The sequence below is a fragment of the Tympanuchus pallidicinctus genome, unplaced genomic scaffold, assembly GCF_026119805.1.
Source record: "Tympanuchus pallidicinctus isolate F22 unplaced genomic scaffold, pur_lepc_1.0 scaffold3, whole genome shotgun sequence".
Lineage (NCBI taxonomy): Eukaryota > Metazoa > Chordata > Aves > Galliformes > Phasianidae > Tympanuchus > Tympanuchus pallidicinctus.
Genome location: NW_026294747.1, coordinates 39,249,705 through 39,267,185, shown reverse-complemented (window position 1 = coordinate 39,267,185; position 17,481 = coordinate 39,249,705). Strand labels below are relative to the sequence as shown.

At 41.0% G+C, this 17,481-nt stretch overlaps 2 protein-coding genes across 15 annotated transcripts in view; one reads left to right on the top strand and one right to left on the bottom strand.

Annotated features, from left to right (window-relative positions):
- NRXN3 (neurexin 3) overlaps positions 1 to 17,481 on the bottom strand; it is a 943,812-nt gene that overhangs the window by 413,643 nt on the left and 512,688 nt on the right. The gene's annotated exons all lie outside the window — the stretch shown is intronic.
- Positions 1 to 17,481, top strand: part of LOC128085719 (uncharacterized) — a 56,213-nt gene that overhangs the window by 336 nt on the left and 38,396 nt on the right. The window contains exon 2 of the mRNA XM_052693496.1: positions 50 to 2,470. Within this exon, the coding sequence (XP_052549456.1) occupies positions 141 to 1,982 (1,842 nt within the window). The 5' untranslated portion in view covers positions 50 to 140 and the 3' untranslated portion in view covers positions 1,983 to 2,470. The remainder of the gene's footprint in view (positions 1 to 49; positions 2,471 to 17,481) is intronic.

The following is a 17,481-nucleotide window of genomic DNA, read 5'->3' as shown; positions in this document are numbered from 1 at the left end:
AGTAGTGGAAGCCCGGGGACGGGGAGGAGTGCGCATTACTCCTTGTCAGGCGGGAGGCTCGGGAGAAGGAGCCGGGATCCCCCTAGGAAGTTAGGGGAAACGCCAGGAAGAGGCCAGGCATACGTTCGGCCGGAGGCGATATGGAAGCCGTCATAAAGGTGATTCTGCATGCATGCAAAATTTATTGTGGGAAAAATGTTCCTTCTAAGAAGGAGATTTCAGCGACACTCTCCTTGCTGGAGAAGGAGGGGCTATTATCATCCCCCTCTGACCTATACGATCCCGATAATTGGGATTCATTTACTGCTGTGCTCACACAGAGGGCAATGTCCACTCAAAAAGTTGTGGAGTTTAAAGTGTGGGGATTAATTTTGACAGCTTTTAGGAAAGCTAAAGAGGAGAAAATTGCAGGTGACCGTGCTAGGGATCTGCTGGGGTTAGGGGCAGGGGGGGGTCTTGTCTCCCCTACAGGTTCGCTGGAGGGCAAGATGGCGCTGACTCCTTCAGCCCCACCAGAAACAACGACCCTGGAGATAAAGAAGAACGAAGCGGAGCAGGAACGATTAAACCATAAAGAGGAGGACCCACCTCCTTACCCGGCTCGCAGCTTATATCCTTCACTTAAGCCCTTTAAAGATAAAGGGGGAGGGGGGCCTGTGGAGGAATGCAGTATAACTTTTAGCACAGTTGATAAGAGGGTCCTTGGGGAGGGAGAGATGTCTGGAGGAGTTGTGGTGCGACCTGTGGAATGCGACAGCAGGGGCAGGACTCACCTATTGCCCGATTCCACTTGCTATTGCGGCCACCCCCTGAGGGGCATGGATTGTCCCGCACAGTTTTGCTGTGGGGGGGGCGTTCCAACAGGGATGGCCCCAGGGTCCGCTCAGGAGGGATGTGGTCCCATATCAACAGCTTCATGGGGCCCGCCTACCCTCACTGATTGGGCTCGTGTGAGAGAAGACATACGGGCCGCAGATCCAGCAGGTACCGCGCTTACTCTCTCAGTGGTGGTAAAACCAGAGGGTCCAGCTTGGACTCCTTTGGATTCCAAAGCGATTATTCGCCTCTCGGATTTAGTTAAAAGCAAAGGTCTGCGTTCCCCTGTTACTATGGCAGCGGTGGAAGCTCTCATGTCTTCTAGTCTCTTGCCATATGATGTGGTGAACCTTATGCATGTTATTCTTGAGCCTGTACAATACATCCTGTGGCATGATGAATGGAATAGATTACTTCAAGCTGTGGTGGCTGCTGCCACCCGTGACCCCCACCATCCAGCCAACGGCCAGCGCAGAGGCGATAGAACTAGTCTTGCACGTCTTCAGGGCCTGGCAGATGGAATGGTGGGATCCCCAGAGGGCCAAGCAACATTGCTTAGAGCAGGAGAGCTGGCAGCCGTTACAACTGCAGCCCTTCAAGCCCTGCGAGAATTGGCTAAGGTTGCGGAACCTGTGCTTCCGTGGGCAGAAATCAAGCAGGGCCCCACTGAGTCATTTTCTGACTTTGCAAATCGCCTGATCCATGCAGTGGAGGGATCTGATCTCCCACGGGAGGTCCAATCGCCAGTCATAACAGATTGTCTTAAGCAGAAATCGCTGCCAGACATCCAGCAAATCATCAGAGCAGCGCCAGGAACTCTAACTACCCCAGGGGAGCTTATTAAGTATGTATTAGATCATCAGAGGCTCATACCATTAACTTATGAGGGACTAGCAGCCGCCATGCAGGAGATGGTTGCTTCAGTTAGTTCTGCGGTTAAGGTGATGTCAGCCACTCAAGTTGGGGAAGAAAGGGATAAAGGCCCGTGCTTTAAGTGCGGGCAGCGTGGTCACTTCAAGGCGCAGTGCCCTAAGAAGATGGGGCAGAGTGGTTCACAGGGACCGGAGAGGCGGTGCCAATTATGTGGCGGAGCTGGACATGTTGCACACCAATGTTGGAAGTTTGTCATAGTGCCGCAGGGAAACGAGGATGGGGGGGTGCCGTAGGCCCAGGGCCCCTCCCCGGGAACACCAAATGGGCCAGACAATGCAACTCTGCCTACCCAAGATCGGGGTCCCGTACCTCAGGGAGACCCTCGCCCACAGTGGCGTTAACCATGGGAATGGGGGAGCGCCTCTTGGACAGGATTATGATTACTTGTGCGGGGAGCGTGCTTTCTTGCAGGTCCACTGAGGAAGAGAACACGGCAAATATGCCCTCAGCTATGGCGACTAACATCTCGTCCGCACCATCGGCACCCCCCTTCACCGCCCCCTCGGATTCAGCTTCGCATAAACAAGTAGAAGAAGACTGCGCTAAACTGTCTGCACTTTTATCTTGCAAAACGGCTCAAGTGCAGGAACCCAAGGTCGCTGATACTTCTCAGCCGTATCCAGGACGACCGCTGTATCCTTCTCTGTGTAACCTAACACCACCTGTGGGGGCAGGGGGAAAAGTGAGCTGGGATGGGACACTTGCTGTCTCCTCTCAGGAGGTGGAATGCAGAAGCACCCAGGGGGGTGGGGACTGCGGGAAAGGCCTGGGTACGGATTGGTCAAAAGTTAGAGAAGCGATAGAAGAAAAAACAGCAGAGAGAAAGGGAAGCGATGTAACTTACAGGTGCTCGGATGACAGTGTACGGCCAGCACTGTCCACTCTGACTGCACCTGAAGGTGTAGGTGGCGTCCAGCCGGCGCCCTCTGCTCAGTTTACACCCGACGGAGAAAGAAATAACGATAGTCTCCGGAACCACTCTCTGCCACAGTGTTCAGACCCATTGACTCGACCCACATCCTTTTACAAGATTGAGTGCGCATGCAACCAATCAGAAGCCTCTACAACAGTCAGTGCATGATCAAAGGGAGATGGGTCTGAGGGGAGGGGTGCGCCCAGCTGTGACTGAACAGGATAGCGAAAGGAGAAAGGTGAATTTGCATTTGGGAGTTAAGAGAGATGCACTAACAGATTGTGGGAAGTTTAGATCTAGCCTGATAGAGGAAGGAAAAGTACTAGAGATTTTCCTGGTAGTAGGGAACGGTAACAGAGGCCTGGGAGGGGTATCCCTCAATCGGAAAGACATCACATGCCTGATAGATTGTGCAGAGAAACAGGGATTGAAATCACTCCTTGCTTTAAATGCATTAGAAATCTTGACAGTATTAGGCCTTCTCTTTCTGCATGTAACAAATCTGATGTGCATGGTTCTTAAGCCAGTGCAGTATACATTGTGGGCATTAGAATGGTTTCCCTTCAGGGGCAGGTGGCCAAATTGAGGCCTGGAGAACAAGCAATTCCACACAGCAGGTTTGTGAGAGCAGTGCTATCAAGGCTTGAGACATCTGCCTTGATACTGAACAGACGTTTCTTATTTTTGAGGTACTTTCCAACAGGTACCTGAGACAACGTTGGTATATATTGGGCATAGATAGTGCCACTAGAGCTATCAGCAATTACTCTAGTCTCTAATCTCTCTGTCTATAACTTTACTAGTATTGTAGGGTTATTAGGGTAGGATTATTTTGCGAATCAGGATGTAACGGGGCAAGGCTTAACCGAGAGGACAATGGCATGTATAGGCGCAATGCGGGGATTTCGGGTTGTACGCGGTTAGGGTCCTCTCGAGTTGTAGTAAACTTTCTTGAGCTTGGAGGGGGGGGAGATGTTGTCAGCAACTGCGAGACTGCGAGACCCCCCCGTGGGTTGTGACGTGTTAGGCCCCCTCCCTGCTCTATGATTGATGTGTGGTGCGTGCCCTTAGGGGCGTAGCTGAAGTACTTAGGCTATATAAGTTAGTGTATACGTGTAATAAACGCCATTTGCTGTTCACCACATTGGTGTCATCTCGGTAATTGGCCAAGCTGCGGTTTCCCAGGAATACGGAACGGGCGCATACGGCAACACTGTACACATCAGCCTGTACGGCTGCTCCCACAAGATGCAACTGGAGCTGCTCCAGTAGGCAGCATAGCTCACATGCTTCGACTACGAATACAAAGCAGAGGGTCTCTTTCAAATCCATCAGTGGCAGTCTTTGAGACTAGGAAAAAAAAATGCACCAGGCATGTAGAACACTGCTATACTACACTATCTTGAAGGGTCATTTTTTTGTGAGTTAGAAATTCACTCTGGATTTCTTTCACCTGAAAAAATCGTACCCGAGTACTTGCTACACAGTGAAAATTAGGTAATGACTTAAAGACCTGAGAGGCAAACTGAAAAGAAGGAACAGCAGGAGAGCTATTGAGAACAGCAGAAGTGAAAAAATGATCCATGCATCATCTCCCACCTTCCTCACAGCTCACAGTGTCTTTTCTTTTTTTTTTGATTTTTTTTTTTTTAAATTGTGGGAAGTGAGGCTGTCGTGATGAGTCGAGAATGAGGTGGCTGTGAGGTTTCTCCAAGGAGTCTTTAACTACTCTCTGGGTATATTAGTGCCTGCCTGCAACACATGAAACACTTGAGCATTAGCTTAGCTCTCTTTCTCTAGTTAAAAGCATTAAATTGCAGATGCCAAGTGTTTTCTTCCCCTCATTCTCTTTCAAATTCCTGAAAGCTTAAGTAATTTTGTCATGACTCACTTTATAAAAAAGAACAAGTGATGTGACTGCTCCCACTTAGGCACATGTACAAAACAAATATTCTCTGTCCACTCTACCTTTACTTGCTAGTGACTGCAGCCCTATCATCATAGCCATCTGCTTAAGCATTGATGCCAAGTTCTGCTCCATGAAGTACACTATTTATTTTTTTTTTACTTCACATTGTGGAAAACTCACCCTCTTGACACCTCATCCCAGATAATCTTATAACAGTCACAATAAATTCAATAGGCTCAATGTATGGTATTAAATAAGAAGAATTTGGCAATAGCATGAGTAAAAATCCTGTGCGCTCATAGAAAATACCCATTCTTGGATCTCTGAGATTGGACACAAATCATGGTGCTGAAACACCAGAGGAACTGCAAGCAAGCATCTCCCAGGGTTTTATCCACAAGCGCTTATTTCCCAGAACATAGGACTGATTTTACTAAACTTCTAATGAACACCATTCATATAGTAACACAGTTTGACTGCTATTATATTTTCTGTCTTCAGCAAATTCATTAATCGTGAAAACAATTACAATATTACTATTCTGCATTAATAATAGACTGAGATAACTAGCAGTGTTTTACATCAGGTTCACAAGCCAAAGTCAGCTCAACTAAGAAAGTAGTTTGTTTTCCTCTATATGGAAAGGAGTATCAGCTTCTGGAAAACAAGTTCCCCATCAACTTTCTTTTGGAAAACCATCCTGCCCCTGCTCCTTTCAGCTCCCAGGTCACAAAGTTACTATTTTTTCAGTAACAAAAGTATTGAATGCATAATTTAAACTGAAAATAATTTTACAAATGCATATGGGAACACGTGGTTAATTTTCACTTGAGTTTACTTTTCAAATGTTAGAACAAATAATGGAATTTAGCCATGTCATTGAGGTGTCATATTTGGGACAAATAAAGCACAAAATTTTCTAAACTCCTTAAACAGGTTTATAATTAGAAAAAAGTTCTTAAGTAAACCGCTTACAAACTGCATCACTTCTGCAACTTCTTATGTGATTTCTTCTTCTTGTGAAACAGCAAAGCCCTATGATCACAACCCTTTGAATATATACAGCGCTTCTGAAGCTAGGAAGCAATGGAAATCCAGATTCTGGTGGCAAATTTTCTGTTTCTGATACCGAGTCATGTATGTTAAGAATGAGCCTCCGAGCTTCTGAATTCTTGCTAACAAATTCTAATAGCTTTAGATCCGTTCCCATTAGCACCATGTAAGCAGAAAGGAAACGCTACCAAAGGCGTCTAGACAGCTGTATATTTATCATAATCAAATTTCAAACTCCAGTTCTCCCAGCCTTTATGAAGGAGAGAGAAATGGTTCAAAATCTGTAGCATAATTATGAAGCTCAATTGCCTTGCAATACACACCTAGACACAGCTGGGGAGCTTTCTCTTACTACATACTACAAACATCTGATACATATGTAGAAACATGCAACAGCATAACTCTGTCTTAGCACCTACTCTTTCTTACTACTGATAAAGGTTTTACACTCTCTACTGAAGGCATAATTTCCAACACACTTTTGCAAAGCCTTTTCTCATTGACAGTATGAAATATTAAATAATAATGGCAATAGCTAGATAAATAATTCACTCATAATAAAATTCAGTTCAAGATTCGTTGTTTTTTGTTTTTTTTTGTTTTTTGTTTTTTTTTCCCTTCATGGACTGAACCAGATTTCTGTGAATGGATTTATTATTCAGAAACAAATGCCAAATAGCACATTTCCGCCTCCAGAACATTTGCAAAATGCTTATTTCAATTATTTTTTATTCAGAGTCTGCAAGTGGTAGGATGGTATTGTTTCCAGTTCTTGACTAGAGGAATAAAACTTTTTAAATGGGTGGAGTGATAAGTAGTAAATGCTAAATCACTGCTCATAAACAGCATTCTAAGTTAGATGACTGTATGATTCCACATTCTTGTCAAAGTCCATTAAACTCACAAAACAGAGAAATGTTTTTACAGTTACTTACAGGAGAGGACACACATAACAGCAGTCATATTCAATACTTTAATTTTTGAAGTATTTACAAATTGCTTATTTTATTAAGCAACAAATTTTAAAATCCTAGAGAGAGCTTTTTAATCTCTCAGGCAGAAATAGCATACTAAAGAATTCACTATTACCTTTCAACTTGAAAGAGCATCCAAGAAAACTCAGTAATTTTAAAGCATCTTCAACATCTTTGCAATTCAGTAACCAACGTCACTTTCTTCTCCCATTTTGTACTTTATATACATATGTGAGCTATTTCATCTTCTTCTCAAAGCTATGATGCTAAGAATTCCCTCCCTCACCAATTTTCCCACTGCCTTTTAACTAACCACTGCAAAGTTCTCCTTGATTAGAGCGTGATATATGATCATAACCATGAAGGGAGATGGCAAAAAAATTTGTTGGTGTCAACCTTAATAGCCTTTGTTGTTTTTTCTATCTCTGTGCTAGCAAAAGGAAAGATGTACTACATAATCTAGTGAGTGGATAACAGCATTATGATGTGGTTGAGCTGTAGTTTCAATGTAGTTTCAATGTTACAGTTACAATGCTTGCAGAGTGACATTTAGATGGCTTGACTGATCAGGTTCTTTTGTTGCATTGAGTTTCATAGGGTGTGGCTGTGTCATGACTTTATCATAGGGGACTTTGCCTTTTTTAAGGCAAGGAATTGTGAAGAAGCTGTTTAAGTTGTCAGAAGTCAGAAATCAGACAGATGTAATAAGTACCACTCTAGCCATCTATAGTAACAGAATCTGTTCCTTCTGAGTCCTGTTTGCAATTTTATTTTGAACTTGCAGTAATAAATGTAAAAAACAAAACAAAAAAACACTATTGGCAATGACAGAAGAAATCACCCAAAAATCAAGGCAATAAAAGGCAACAAACCTCCTATACTCTTGTGAGCCTAGCTATCCTATCCCCCTTGCTCCTCAAATCCTTCCTCTTATTTGCCAATACAGGCATGCCCCCTCATTCCTGTCATCAATATACACTTTTATTTTTAAAAAAAAAAAAAAGAGCTAACTGAATTCTAGGCCTGATGGAATCGTTGATTCAGCGCTAACTTCAAAGGGAATCTGCGAGGTGCTTATACCTGAGTGACATATCATTGCTTTTCCTGTGCGCTGCATGCCCTGATGAATAATCATGGCAGCTTTTATACTGATGCAGGGAATGTCGATCACAGTTTGTTTCTGTGTCAGCTGACATTTTTTATTTTATATAATAAAGCAAATGGGGATGGGAGATACATACAGAGAGCAAGTGCCAGACCTTTCAGACCTCGTTTAGTCAATACCACAAAGAAGTTGAACTTCATAATCCTGGACACCAATAAGGGGCACATACCCCCCCTCTGCTGAACCAATATATCTTGACACAGCTTAGGGAAAGGACAAAGAAAATGTGCGATGTGCTACCACAGCTCCTTTGCACATGAGGGTCATCAGGATAATGCTCTTGGAAGTTAGAAGTCCTTGGCCTGGCTGGGTTTGGGGGTACAGTGACAACCAACAACCAACAAACCCTTTCAGGGCTTTTATAAGCATAATATAAACTTATGGAAGTTATAAATACTGGTTTTCCACAAAGACTTCAAAGTTCTGATATTACTGTTTCATAAAGATTGCCTCAGCCTCTGTCCTCTTTCCATCTGGCTATTTCTGTTCTATTTTTGATACTGATTTTATTTGTAGTACATCAGGACATTTTTCCTTGTTTGTGTTGATGGATAGTTGCAATTCAAAAACTTGTTTCCTTCTAATTGCATTTTTATCAGAATAACTATCAACTACTTTCCATCCTGAGAGATACTGCAGAGCACCCCAGTGGTTTCACACTTTTGCCCAATAATGTTCGAGGAACATTCCATTAGAATAAATATCTTCATTCTGTTAGAGAAAAGGACTTATCTAAATACTCAACCTGTACCAGACCCAACTTTCAACAATACAGTAACTGCCTACAGGGTCACTTGCAATTTAGCACACGATTATGCTATTGCCAGCAAATCCTTAGTCTTCACAGTCAAAACAAGTCTGTCCTGAGAAATGTTAAAAACATCAACACATAGAGGGGAGGAGGGTGTGGACTGAGGAAAGAATATGGGAGTAGAAGAGTAATTTACTGAAGAGAAAAAAATGAAAAGGTAAGAAAAATGGAAGAAATATGAGTGGAAGAACAAGATAAGGAAAAGAAAAAAAAAAAAAAGTTGGGATATGACTGAAGAAACACAAAGCAGTCTCAGTGCTTCTTACCTGCAGTTCGACAGACACAGCTCCAGTGCCACAAAACTGGCAGCCTGCGTAATACATGCATCCAGCCCCTGGCCTTCTGTTCCAGTTTAGGCGAGGTGGCAACAGGTCTGCCTATAATAACATGTAGGCACGGCACTGGCAGAAAGTGCATCCTTGAACTATCCTGTCCTATTGAAGCCATCATACAGTGTGTATCTTCAGGACTGTGAACTGCTGCTTGGAGTCATGGCCTTTGTGCTTTACAGCGTGACATTCCTGAATGATAAATTCCTTCTATTCAGTTGTTTGGGTTTTTTTTCCCCTCTCAGCTTCCCTTCTCTGCTGTAGTCTATTTGCAGATTTCATCTGCAGTTACATGTCTCTATCACTGGATCATCTGAAGCAACTCCTAATTACTGTAATTACATTAAATGTCTCTAAAAAAAAAAAAAGATTTCCGTATTCTGAAAGGAAAACAGTTTTCCCTAATATTGAACAAAAATTGCCCGTTCAGGAAGGAGAGCTCACTTCATTTTTCCCTTGTAATCTCTCTTTAGAAGATCTCTTTACTGCTCTGCAAATAAATTTCCCTCCTGTTATCTTTATTTTAAAGTGAACACAAAGTTCAAAATGAATACATACAGTACTCTTTTTATTCACCTCCTTATTTTACAAATATTAGGCTCCTTCATGTTTTCACAATGAGAAAGAAGTCAGACTTGTGAACAGGCTGCAAAATAAGATGTTATCCTTAAAAACTGTTTCACTGCAAAAATCATGGTAATTTCTTGCTTTTTACTACGGTTGACTTCTAGAAAGTCACGATTCCCATCCACGCCTTCAGAATAAAGATGCATGCTGTTGCCTGAAACAAAATCTTCATAAGCCATGGTAGTAATTCAGGCCCTTCAAACACACAGCTGATTGCAACAGGCTCTGTCAGCTTAGGGTCATAGCAACGTACACAGCAGAAAGACAGTTCAAAACTCATGCCAAACTTCTTCAGAGCCCCCCTCATTCCAGGAAATTAGATTATAAAATGCTCAGGGAAGCTGCTTGAGAAAATTCAAGGTATCTATATCCTTAAGAAATGTAAAGACCACCCTCTGTTTCAAGATTTCAGCATTTGTGATCTCAGGATAGTACATACCAGAAGGAAAAAAAAAACTATCTTGATTATAAAACTGTGCATAATTAAGGAATCCCAGTTGTTTGCTTGTTTGTTTTTTGTTTGTTGGGGTTTTTGTTTTGTTGTTAGTTTTTAGTCAAAGTACAGTTTAGTTCTATTTTTTTCCTACCTATGCCATATATCTCAAAAAAATATTTGCTCACTAGTTACACACTTGCACTTTCACACTATTACACGTATGAACATGAGTTAAAATGGGTGAGCTGATAATTCAACTGATCATTTTTCCTCAGATTATCAATTTAAAAACCCCTTTGGAAGAATGATTTTACTGACTGAATATTCTGTAATTTGTGTAGACTTAGACTGAGTTAGACTATTGTCACTTCATTCCTTTTTATTTTCTAATTATGGCCTAATTGAGCTAAACACATCCCAGAAGCCCAGTGCCACATAGGTTTGACTGCAAAGCTGAGGCTGTGGTTGCTTTCAGTAGCTTATTAGGAAGAATACTGGGCAGATGCATCCTCATTTTTTCCTTCTCCTATCAGTTGCTTGGCTAAGATGTTAAGGTGAGAGAAGCTACCTAGACCAGAAAGTATTTGGAGTTTTTTCAACTTTTCAGCAGAAGTTTCATGTTAATTTTGTTATAAAATACTTGCAACCCATTTTGGGGTCAGTATAAGATTCAGATTGATTATCTTGTTTTATAAAGCATTGTACAGACACACACTGGTATGTATCTGAGCATGTTTCACTTAGATATGGCTGAAGCAACAACTGAAACAGTTAATATGGGCACTTGAGAGTAAAAAAAAGTATATCAAATTCATAAACTTCAATTTTCCAATATATTGAACATAATTTTGTCTCTTTACGTGGCCTCTATGCCCGCAATATACTGTAAATTCAAAAAATTGTGATTTTTCCAAAGATGGCTTGGTAAGGTATGGTCTCTAGAGCAGGCAAAAACCAACCAAATTCACAAGGAGCAGAATAACTACTGCAAACAAAAATCATCCAGATTTTTCACCTAAAAATATAATAGGAGACAAGGGCATTCATACTTAAACACATGTTTTCAAGTGACCTGCAAAACAGAGACTAGGTAGAAGAGTACATACATGTGTATCTCCTTCCTAGTGCACTTTAACACTCAAAGCAAGACACTCTCTTCCAAGCACATTCAGGGCTCAAAATAATGGATGAACCTGTTACGCTTCTACTGTCACCTCTACATGCAGTGGGTCCTGCCAGCATAAGTTCAAATTCTTCAGCTTGATGTGTTTTTATTTTTTTCTTTTCCTTTTTTCGACTGTAGCTCATCAGTGTTTAAAGCATCATAGAGCACTGAAAATTTCACCCTAGTGACCATCTCACAAACTAGGCGGTAGACTGAGAAACACCAGCACCATGACAAGCAGGCACCCCACAAAAAGCTCTCCCCTCAGCCACATTACAGTAATGGGAGTTTCCCATGACCTTCAAGATGCCACTTCAGCTCCCTCCAGAGACTTAAGCAGCCTCTCTGCTATTAAGATGTGCCTTCATTTGTCAACAGAAAAGCTGCTAAATTGCCACCCTGAGCAAATTTACATAGAAATTACCAACGATACTCTGCAAGCAGTGAGGAGAATTACAGCAGAGCCATCCAGTAGAAACACTCCAGAATATACAGCCTACAAATAGTCACTGCTCAGACAAAGAGAAGAAAGTGATAAGAGGAAAATGCATTGGACTTGAATTCGGCACTGCAAGATCTGTTTGGGCTCTGAGTATACTAGACCCACAAGAACTTCCCCAGGGCAGGCAGCAGATATTGCTAATGTTTTCTCTCTATCTGCCAAATATTTCAAAGTTCCCTCAGTATATCCATCCTATACAGCTGCATCTTTTTATAAATCCACAGAGACATCCGTAGCCTGAAAGGTAGCAAACTGCTACTCCATTCTAACAATGGATGCCTGGCTTTCTGTCTGGTACTCTGAACTTTTTCCTGCCCCTGGTAAAGAAGCCTTGTTGCCACCTCTACTGTCTTCTCTCGAGGAGACTGCTCTCTTCAAAGCACATTGCTCATCCTCTCCGTCTGCCCTAAGTCTCCACAGAGCCCTTCCCTTTTCCACATCCCTGGATATGAGACCTACTAAGCCTACTCTACAGACAAAGTAAGGCCTGATTAGAGTCAAAAATTCTTTTTTAGTTTTGTAATTTCCTTTCTAGGGCTCTTTATGTGATTACGACAGGTCTTCATTAGCAAAATAGTAGAGATGTGCAATCTTAAGATAATTCTTCTGTCACATCCAGGCTGTGGTAGCATGCAGTCTCTGAAGCCCCATATGAAGGATCAACAATCACTGATGAAACACAAATCTGCCACAGTTGCTAGCATCGACCAGCAGCACAGTTGGAACCCAGAGCATTTATCTCAAATGGTATCACAATTTCTGAACTGCCTACTCTTTGAGGGAAGATGTCTTCTGTTATGCCTAAAAGTCTCAGTGCAGGGTCCTAGGCACATAAATATTCAGACAAACGTCTTACAGACTTAAAAGTGATCAAATCTGAGGAATTGTAATGGTTCTGGACCTTGTCTATCCAAAGAAGACTACACTTCAGAGAACAAACAAAAAGATTTTAACAAAAAGAATATTTACATTTCTTCAGGCAGCACACTGTAGTACAGACTGCTGGATCAGGATTATGGGAGGAGAAATAAGAAGAATCAAACAACAATAACCTGTCTGCAAAATATTTTATCTGTACAAGTATAATTCAGACATGCAAGCCCATACAAGAGAGGAAAAAAAAATCAGGTCATGGGGCATCTTATGCTTATGTGAACCTAACACAAAATGACTGTACAGAGAGGGAGAAAAATCCTATTTCAAATAATGATCAAAGCCATCACAGGTAAATGTGTGGCTTCCACTTCTTAAAGCAAAGAGCCAGCTAATATTTATTCCATAATATAGACAAAACTCTGCCTTCTGTCAAGGGGAAGGGAATAAATTGTTTTCCCATAATGGCGTTTTCTTTTCAATCAATTTCCCTTCAAGCTTGATTTAAGAGGATGCTATGTCAGAACCTCAAGCAAATGGAAGAAATCTAAGACACTCCCCCATCAAAGGGGAAAATGATGATGCAGGTAAACTTGAAGAGCTCAGTCTAAACATCAGTACTGCTTATTTGTACAGTCACACACTCCTTTCCATCCCTCTCTTCAAGTAGAAGTTTGCAGCAACAGTCAGCAATGAGGATGAATGAATTCAGAGCAGAAGTAGTAATAGGAACAGATATGTTGGAGTGCTTAAGGACAGAGGTACAATGTATGGAGAAACAATGCAGATTTATGGCCACCAGGGAACACCCTAGGCTCCAAAAAACTTCTGCCTTATTAAAAACTGTGTGTAGTTCTTAGGGATACAGACATTGGAAAAATCACAATAGTTTCTATTTCAGAATGAAACTGATGTTGCAGAAGCTTTGCCGTCTACTTCTTTTAAATGCAAATTGCTAGAAAGACTGCTTCCAGGAAGAAGGGAATTTAAAAAGAAAATAAGTATGATTTTTAAATCTCAGAAAGATTTTGACAATTTGACCCACATTTAGTATGAGCAATCAGAACAGTTCTGATAGCATCTGAACAAAAACACTGTCTCAAAATATCAGTAAGGTTTTCACCAGATGCAAATCTGAATGAGAGAGGATCCCTTATTTTTCCTCTCCAAGTTCATCCCAGGATTCAGCTCCCACTTAAATAAATCATCTTCTCAAAAGTCATGGAATTCTTGAGGGAGGGGATTGGAGTTTAAATGTAATCCCATCCTATTTTCTTCATATGGACTGTTGCTGTCTTGAGATAGAAGAACTTTGACTGTTTCAGCACAATAATTTCCTCATAGCAGTACAGTAAGTAAAGATCTAGCAAATGATTTGGGCGTTCAATGGACTTTGCAAGCAAGATTCTTAACGTTACTGAAGCAAAAGCTAATGAAACACAACAATGACATTCCTATTTCCTATCTCTAATTCTCTCATCACTTAGGCACAGACACAAGATGTGTGCACAACAAGCATTGGTATCATATCCATTCAAAACTAGAAGCACAAAGGTTGACCAGAATCACAGCTGCTGACTACGCTGGAGAAAGAAAGGGGCTCTGAGGGTACGCTGAACTAACATCCAGTGTGGCCATAGAGAACTAGCAATGAGAACCTGCTTGTGGTGCCAACTGCTTACACATGCACATGCATATATGTACGTACACCTGCACAAAGAAAGCTTAACAGGAATCTTTTCATGGTTTTCTCCACAAATATAGGACAAGATTTTCAAAAATAGATGTCCAAAGTTAGGCATTCAAAAATCCACATTTAAGCTTCACAGAAATGGCCTCATTCTCAGAAGCGCTGAAATTGCCAAGAGCTGTAAGATGTTCAGAACTTGAAAATCAGGCCACATCTTTAGGCTCTTGAATCTGTTTTCAAGCATCTAAGTATAGGCATCTAAATTCTTGACTCTAAAATATTATTACCCACACATGACCTATTATAACACCTCACAAATATATGACATTCTCAAAAGTGTATTTGTACTAATTGCCCCAGATATTCAGTTGCAGCTGAAAAGTCCACTGTACAGTTCAGGGCAGGATCACAAAAGTAGCTACTGGTCTTCTTGACCAACTTCCAGGTGGTTTCTATGGCAGAAAACTACTGAGATTGACAAAAAGGGCCACCAAACCATTGTGGCAGCTGTCCTAGCCCATATTCCCTTTCTCTTTTCTCAGTCTCTAGACCATCAAGAGAAAGAATGGAATCAATGCAAGGCTACACTAGCCAAATGAAATAAGAGCTTCCTCAATAACAAAGTAATCACCCATGTCCACTTATTTCATTGTTTGAATCTGTGCAACAGAAGGGAAATGGGCTCTATATTTTACCAATGCGAATCACATTTACTAAACATGTGAACAAGGTATACCTGTTTTCATGAATGTTACCAAGTAGAATTCAGTAAAGTCTTCTGAATCTCATGTTGGATTCTTCAGCTTAGAAAAGGTTAAATAGCAGTTGTGTATGCTGGAGTTCCAGCAGGGCAACCATTTCTCCCTGTGTTAGATATGGTAGAAGCAGAATAGAAGTATATCCCAATATTTGAAGAGAAAAACATACAAAGAAAAGGTTCATTGCTGAAACAACAGATATATAGAAGATTGTTATTTTTATTGCATTGATAAAACTTCTTTGTTTCCTGTGATCATGGCATTATCTCCATGATGTATTCTAACAAAATTCCTTGTATGAAATGAGGTCTTCAGAGTACTTTCTCCAAATTCCGCAGTATTTTTATGCAATTGCTGCATATAGAAGCTTCAGTTCTTATGAACCAGAGTGGACAACATATTCCACACGCTACACCTGTATACAACTGTACTATCCCACAAAGCTAAAAGTACTCTCTGATGAGTAGGCAAACTGGAAGCACAGAAAATTATCTTGAACGTGAGGTCATTCATCATATCTGACAACATCTTACTAAAACAGCAACGAAGGCAATCATCTTTATAGCTTCTTTCACCCAAATGGTTCCTCATGCTTTCCCACTGTTTAGCTTTTTAATGTATGCTGTCTGTGTGCCTGTACAGGGTCAAATTTTCAGATGTCCTGAAACAGTGGTACTCCATTAAAAAAAAAAAAAAAAACCTGTCATTACTTTAAACAAATAATCTGATCACAAACTCCTTTGCTTTGCTATAAATTACAACTACTCAACCATTTCTGGTACAGGTACAACCACTGTTTAATGGCACAAAACAACATCATCCAAGACTTTATAGCAGGAAATAAAGAAAAACATCTCTTTACAAAGACACAGTAAGGGTAAATTAACAAAGGAAATAAATTCAAACTGGCCAAGACATTTAAATACATTGTTTCAACACTATCTCAATGAGAACAAAACACCTACTAGACGCACTATCATGAGCATAATTCAGCTTAACCCTCAATATAATATTCAGATATGACTCCTACCTATCATGCATTATAGCCCAATGGGGACTTCTGTTACTCCCTCTGCCCCACCAACTCTATTTGTTGAAGCCCCATTCCTCTGGGAGCTACTTCCTTAAAACATTAATATTTTCAGAGTGTTATTTCTGTTGTAAGCATACGCCTACATCATTCTTGAACACAAAGCAGAGATTGCTTACTCACTGTCTTCCAAGATGCTGAAGAGCTTGAGAAGCTAAGATTATTTGTTCAAGCACAGGATTGGTTATATGGCTTCCAAATCACATTGTTTACTCACTAACATGGCCAGATGTAAAGCAATTCCAAATATTTGTTTGTTAGCATACAACCATGCAAATTTACCCTTAGGTCATGTGAGTCAAAAATACTCCAGTGAAAAGGTGGTATCACTGAGCTCTCTATAGAAAAAAAAGTCTTTTTCATCTGCTATATAGCCCAATGACTCATGAACTAGAAATAAATTCCCAAAATATAATACATGGGAAGTTAATTGAGCTCTAATCTCTTCTTTTTTTTTTTTTTTTTTTTTTTTTTTTTGTCCAGAAAGTTCCCCCTTCACATATGTTGCTACAGATCTCTTTTTCCAGCATAATGGAAGGATCCTGCCAAGGAACGTCTGCATGAGATGAAGTTGGTGTTTTAGATGCAAAAATAAGACAGGTCAAGACAGGGCATTCATGTGAAATGTCTGCCAAAGCATTAGCAACAACAGAAGAATTAGAAAGAAAGGAAAGTATGATACTGGAAACTGATAGTCTGATAAGAGACAGACAGGAATCACAGGAAGCACTTATGCGGAAATGAAAGGAAGAAAGAATTTTGCAGAGTCCTGGATGACAAGTAATATGATTTGAGCATGAAATGTAAAACAATTGGCTGGTGAGAAAAAATGGTGAGAAAGTATGATGGGCACAAAAAGGTTGCTATCTTAGCAGCCACTCAAATGAACTGCACTCAAGCAAATCCAGAGGAAGATGGTTGAAGCAGTTAGTGAAGAGAAAGCAGAAGTATGAACAAAGCTTTTAGCTGGAAATCAGGAAAGCCTGCTACTAGCTACTGCTACCAGTACTATTGGCTGTGCCAGAACAAGAACTGGGCAAGTCACAACAGGGGCTCAGTTACATTCTCCTTCCTCTGAGATGAGCCTCAGACCAGCAGAGGTCCAAAAAAAAGGAAAGCATGCATAGCTACAGACTCTGATGAAGGGGTTCTATCCATCATTGATAAAGGATTCATATTTTATGACTTGCAACGTTGAAAGAAAAAGCTGCCTATGAAGTTTAGCAGTTCTGCATGGCAGAAGTTCCCAAGACATAGTGCCAGCAGCGCCAGCTCCAGGTACTTCAGTGTGTTAATAGTAAAAAATCTGGACTCAATCTGGAAGGCTTTCTCTAAGAAAGACAGACAGGCAGACAGAAAAAGCATTCCACTTAAAGTTGCATTAAGAACTTCAAGAAAAGACAATGCCAGAAGCAGTAGTGTAATTGGGGACCAAAG